The 6,019-nt window shown below is 50.3% G+C and overlaps 2 protein-coding genes across 2 annotated transcripts; one reads left to right on the top strand and one right to left on the bottom strand.

Annotated features, from left to right (window-relative positions):
• The first annotated feature begins 91 nt into the window (after positions 1 to 91).
• Positions 92 to 2,737, top strand: LOC120666376 (probable 2,3-bisphosphoglycerate-independent phosphoglycerate mutase). Its single transcript, XM_039946208.1, has 5 exons — positions 92 to 438; positions 932 to 1,077; positions 1,175 to 1,451; positions 1,645 to 1,917; positions 1,999 to 2,737. The coding sequence occupies exons 1-5, from the start codon at positions 121 to 123 to the stop codon at positions 2,476 to 2,478; spliced, it is 1,494 nt and encodes a 497-aa protein (XP_039802142.1). The 5' UTR covers positions 92 to 120; the 3' UTR covers positions 2,479 to 2,737.
• Positions 2,738 to 3,091: 354 nt separating this feature from the next.
• Positions 3,092 to 5,710, bottom strand: LOC120666375 (protein RTF1 homolog). The gene is made up of 2 exons (XM_039946207.1): positions 5,517 to 5,710; positions 3,092 to 5,354 (listed from the first exon to the last, which is right to left on the bottom strand). Exon 2 carries the CDS (start codon positions 5,323 to 5,325, stop codon positions 3,370 to 3,372), a length of 1,956 nt encoding a protein of 651 aa, XP_039802141.1. The 5' UTR covers positions 5,326 to 5,354; positions 5,517 to 5,710; the 3' UTR covers positions 3,092 to 3,369.
• Positions 5,711 to 6,019: the final 309 nt, after the last annotated feature.

Below are 6,019 nucleotides of genomic sequence, written 5' to 3'. Positions count from 1 at the left end.
CCGGACCCAGCCCGGCCCGGCCCGCCCGCTGCTGAACCAGCACGCGGCAGAGGCATCTCGCGAGCAGCAGCAGAGAGAGGGGAGAAGGGGAGGCGAGTGGCCTTTGCGGCGGCGGCGGCGATGACGGGGGCGGAGGGGAGGGGGCTGAGGCGGAGCCGGGTGGCGTTCGTGCTGGTGGACGGGATCGGGGACGTGACGATCCCGTCGCTGGGCGGGCGGACGCCGCTGGAGGCGGCGCGCGCGCCGCGGCTGGACGCGCTGGCGGCGGCCGGGGTGGCGGGGCTCATGGACCCCGTGGAGCCGGGGCTCGCGTGCGGCAGCGACACGGCGCACCTCTCCCTGCTCGGGTACGACCCGCGCGTGTACTACCGCGGGCGCGGCGCGTTCGAGTCCATGGGCACCGGGCTCGCCATGGCGCCCGGCGACATCGCCTTCAAGGTTGGCAGCCCTTTCTTGGGTACCTTGATAAGTTTAGGTTCATCCTATGAATTAGCTTTAGTTCAGATCAGTGTGTGTTCTTGCTGTTCTGTTGTTAAACCTGATTCCTTCTGTTGTCACCTGTATGGCCAGAAGTAATTAATGTTCAGACCATTGAATGTTTTGTTTTGCAGTGTTAATTGGAGCTCAGTGTCGTTAGAATGTTAGGCTGTAATCCTAGTTAGTTAGCAATGGTTCAGATGATTCAAGAGTGTGCATGCAGTAACTAAATCTGACCACATTTTTTTTGTTAGATCTTTGGCTCTAGCTCTGCTTAGCAGTGGCTTGGATCATTGAAATTGAGCCCCTATAGTGGGAAAGAAGCATATTTCAGCTATGTTTTATTTCTTCTTCTTTTTCCAGGACAGTATTCAATGTTTCCGTATAGCATGTGTATCAACTGCTGAATATATTAGTATCCCATCACTGAATTGTCTGCACAATTTGCATGCAGTCCAACTTTGCTACATTGGATGAGAACACGGGGGTTATTGTCAGCAGGAGGGCAGATCGGCATTTTGAGGAGGAAGGACCTATCCTCTGTGCTGCGTTGGATGGGATGAAGCTTCCATCATTTCCTGAGTATGAAGTCAGAGTCAGGTGCAGCACTTACTCCTCATTGGCGCTTTTCCTCATTGCCGCTTTGAGCATGTACGGTGTGTAGTTACTACTGTAATCCATCCCCATCTCTCTGCAGGTATGCTACTGAGCACAGATGTGGTGTGGTTGTCAAAGGGCCAAAGCTGAGTGGGAACATTTCTGGAACTGATCCCTTGAAGGACAACCGGTTGCATCTGAAAGCTGAACCATTGGATGATTCAGAAGAAGCTAAAAACACTGCAGCTGTTGTCAACGAGCTTTCTAAGGAGATTACACGCATACTGGTTTCTCACCCTATCAACACGAAGCGTGCAGCTGAAGGGAAGAACATTGCAAATGTTGTGCTGTTGCGTGGCTGCGGCATCCGGATTGAGGTTAGTGTATAAAATATCTAAATGGTACTGTAGTATCATGATAAAAGATTGGTATAGATAGCTTTCTCAGGCTTACATTATATGCATTCTGTGGATTTGGCATGCTTTTGCGCTAATTTGGCATGTTTTTACCCTGTTGGAACCTGATACATCTGAAACAACTTCATAATGAATTTTCATGTGGCTCTGTTAGGTACCTGCCTTTGAAACCAAGCATGGACTTGCACCATGCATGGTAGCTCCTACTAAGATCATAGCTGGCCTGGGGCTGTCACTGGGTATTGATATCCTTGAAGCACCTGGAGCAACCGGAGATTATCGCACTCTCTTAACTTCTAAAGCTAAAGCTATAGCAAAGGCACTCTCTGCCCCTATGAATACACCACCTCGTGTTTTTGTCCCTGGAGAGGATGAATATAAAGCTGGAAGAGAAAATGGGTATGACTTTGGGTTCTTGCACATAAAGGTAAAGTGCAAATTTTCAGGTCTTATTCATGCTAATATTGACTCCGTGATTCTGATAGGTCCTCGCCTAATGTTGCTGTAGGCCATTGATGATGCTGGCCATGATAAGGCTGTCAAGCTAAAGGTACGGGGTCTAGAAGCTGTTGATCGAGCTATTGGTCAGCTTGCAAGGCTTCTTTGGGAAGCTGAAAAGGCGGGACACTACCAGTACTTCCTTTGTGTCACAGGAGACCATTCTACTCCTGTTGAATACGGTGACCATAGCATCGAACCTGTCCCATTTGCATTATGCAGGCTGAGAGATTATGTGGGAGCCATTGGGGAGGATAATGTGGTGGACACACTCCTTGATGATTTCCCGCTCCCTTCAGTAAAATCTGGAGATGATTTGGTAGACAATATGGAGTCAACCGAGCACAAGCCTGATCAGCTTAAAGCTTTCAGTGGCGATTCTGTTTATGAATTCAATGAGATCGCCACTGCGAGGGGCTGCCTTGGACGATTCCCTGGAAGCGAGATGATGGGCATCATCAAGAAGTTTATCAAGGCGAAGAATGATTAACGCTGGTCCAAGTGCTAACCTTTGTGTAATCTATTGATGATGAGGCTTCCATGGCTCTGTAGTAACTAATAATGACAAACAAACAAACATCGAAAACCATCTGGATCTGAGATGAATAAGCGCTGCCATGGTTCCTTATCTTGCATGGAAAAACATACGCAGATCTGATCTACTCATGTACATTGTACCTAATGTTGGGTCGCTTTCAGAGCACGTGAATGGAAATTTTGATGGGAGTGGTGAGTGGTCTTGTGGACAAGCCTTGATGGGAGTGGTGAGTGGTCTTGTGGACAAGCCTAGCTCTCTTTTGTATTGTAGACTTTGTTCATCCCTTTTTGTCCATGCTTTTTTCTTGGAAGTCCGGTCTATGAAGCTTCTAGAGATGCTCCGTATCTTGCAGATATTTTACCACGTTTTATGCTAATTTTGCATTCTTCCTGCTTAAATGGTGAGTAATGCTACTGCTGTAAATCATGGTGATATGCCATACATTTTGTGAAATCACAGAAGTAAAACCTACATAAATTTTACAGATATGAGCTAATGAGCTCTGCTGCAAATGTTGCATACATTCACCTTGTGAAACGGGTAATAGGAAAAAGAAAGCTGCATGGAATCAAGCTGTTGCAAGTTGCAACTTGCATATTGTCAAACAACATCGATAAGATAGCAACAGAATCCACAGGTATAAACATGTTGTCAGCAACTTAATCAGTCATACAGCAGGTAGTATTTATGAAGAAACTGTATAGAATGCATGTTTCATGTATTACTTCTAAGAGAACAAGGGAAAATGCAGAAGATCTGGACAATTGTCAAAGCAATTTTGAGGCACTGAAGGCAGGCAGATAGTTGAATCCGCCAAGCAGCCTGCAGACGCACAGATTCCCTTCAGAGGAGACCCCGTCGCCTTTTGTAGTCGCTCACACTCAGGGTTAAAGCATGCCTCCTTCCATCATTGTCAGGCACTTTGTACCCCATTGTAGCTTCTATCTTCTGTTTCCTTGCCATGTAACCATCAAACAGGCCCTTGGCTCCACCAAATTCTTGCAGAGCAGACAATGATATAGGAAGCTCAAATGTGTGCAGCGCATTTGATTCTGTTCCCAGATCCACTGGTGCATTGGTATCAACCAGCTTCCCAGCATCAGCCGCTGCCACTTGAGCTGCCGCTGTGGCTGCTGTACCAGTTTGAGCTTTGTTCTTCACATCTTCATTGCCAGCCACTGCACTGCCATTGGACCCATTGGCCGCTTCTTCAGCATTATCTCCTCCTGGCTTTGCTGCATAATAGTTTCTTGATCTTGTCCACCTCCTTGAAAAAGGGTCATAACCAGCCTCTCCAGCCTTCAAACTTGTATTAACAGGTTTCATTTCCGAAGCGTTCTTGAAGTTCTCAGCACGGTTCTTCCTGTTCATAGCCTCCAACTTGGCAGCCTTCTCATTTTTTGACATTGGCTGTGACATGTTCTGCAGACTATTCAGCTTTGCGTGGATCCTCTCCGCTTCAGCTTCATTCCTCTGGCTCAAAGCCATCTCCAACTCATCCCTCAACCGATCCTTCTCAGCAGCAACATTGATAGGACGCCTCACAGCTGATTTCTGTAGCAGCATTTTCTTCACAGTCTGAGCATTATACACGAAGTTGTAGGCCTCCTGAATGGCATCTTTCTTCTCTAGCACTTCCTGACGAGTCAGTATACGGGCGCCATTCTTCTCGGCCTCTTGCAGCCATTCCTTGAACTCTTCTTCATTGGGTGGGGAGTCTGATACCTGAGTCATCTGCCACCGAGCAGCATTAGCCTCAGTATCCCACACAACATTGAGATACTTGCAGGTCGTGTAGCTTTCCAGTTTGTACTTCCGATCTGGATCACTTGCATCCACATTCCTCACTATACAAAGCCTGTATTTTGGGGTCCCATTCTTTGTCTTGCCAATGCCAAGCCGCACAAAGCACCCAGACATGAGATCCTCAAAGAATGGCTCCATGAACCACTTCACCAGCTTTGACCTCCTGAGGGTAATACTCTTCACATCATCAAACTTGAGTGGGTCAAGCCTACTGGGGGACTCATCAAACTCATCACCCCTGCCATCGTCAGCAATCCTCCCAGGGTCATTCAGTCTCCCCCTGTTATCCCCATCGTTGCTCCCATCACTTGGGGGGCTCCCAGCCCTGCGCCTAGTAGGTGAGCTGCTCTTTGAGAGCAGGTCTTTGTACCTGTTGCGGTACGCCTCTGGATCCTGCTGCCTCATCCGCTTGGCCCTCAGCTCATCCAGCGCGCTCTTGGTGGCAGACCCAGACTTATCAGTCCGGGTCGACGAACGCATCCGGCTGGGCGGCAGGGGCGGGCTGCTGTCCCTCCTGGAGCCTTTTCCTGCCTTGGACGAGGACGCGCGCGCCATTTGCTTGAGCTTGTAGTCGTCGATGCGGGTGCCCCGGTCAGCCAGGATCAACTCCCTTTGGAGCTCCGACATCTTCTCCAGCTTCTCCTTATCTTCCTCGTCCTTGTACAGGTCGCTCCCCACCGACGGCGCACTGTCCGAGTCCTCGCCGCCGCTGCGCCTCCCGTCGTCGTCGTCGTCATCGTTGTCGTCGCCCCGCCACCCGCCGCCGCCCCTCCGGACGCCCTTCTCCGGCTGGTGCCGCTTCTTGAGCGGCACCTGCGACGGCGGCTTCTTCCTCGAGTAGGTCGGCGCGGCGTCCGAGTCGTCATCGTCATCGAAGCCGTCGGAGCCGCTCCCCCCGGAGTTCCACCGCTGGTTGCTCGGCCGGGACTGGTTCTTCCCCGTCCGGCCGGCGGCCTGCAGGAGCAGATCAGTCAGCTCCTCCGACTTAGTCATGGCGAAGCCCGCCCCACCTCGAGAACCCCCTACAGGAACAGCCAAAACCAATCCATCACAAGAAAAAAAAATCATCTTTTCGCCGCGTAGCTACGAATCCATCGAGGAATCAAAAAACGCCGGTCCGTCCTAGATCTGGGAGAGGAACCACAGCCCGGAACGGCGCCGATGAGTAAGGAAATGAGACGCACCTGGAGACCACAGCCGCGAAGGTCGGCGCAGGCGAGGGATGACGGGCCGCCGCTGGCGGTGTTCAGGCGAAGGCGGCGCAGGCGACCGACCGACGGAGGAGGAGACGCCGGTGGAGGAGAAGAGAGGAAAAGGGTGCGCCGGCCCTAGCCGGGTCGATGTCGGGGAGAAGAAGACGATGACGAGATCGGGGTGGGCCGCGAGGGTACCCTGGTCGGCTATAGCTAGTGTTGGGCCCGCGGAAAGCCCGGTTGCATCCGGGCTAGACGCACCTAGACATGTCGCAGTGTACTCATGAGTCATGGGCGCCATGGCGGCGGCTGGGTCTTTTTTTTCTTTTCAGATAGAAAAAATTCAATTTACTCCTTCAAGTATAGCTAAATTTAAATTAAATTTTAAATTGGTTCAATTTACCCCTTAAACTATACAATTGTGTCCATTTACTTCATAATACAATTTGTCTATTTTGTTTCTCCATCAAGTTGAATACTAATTTAAATTTTGC

Source organism: Panicum virgatum, chromosome 3N, assembly GCF_016808335.1.
Source record: "Panicum virgatum strain AP13 chromosome 3N, P.virgatum_v5, whole genome shotgun sequence".
Taxonomy (NCBI): domain Eukaryota; kingdom Viridiplantae; phylum Streptophyta; class Magnoliopsida; order Poales; family Poaceae; genus Panicum; species Panicum virgatum.
Note: the sequence above shows the minus strand (reverse complement) of the source record. Positions and strands in the feature narration are given on the sequence as shown.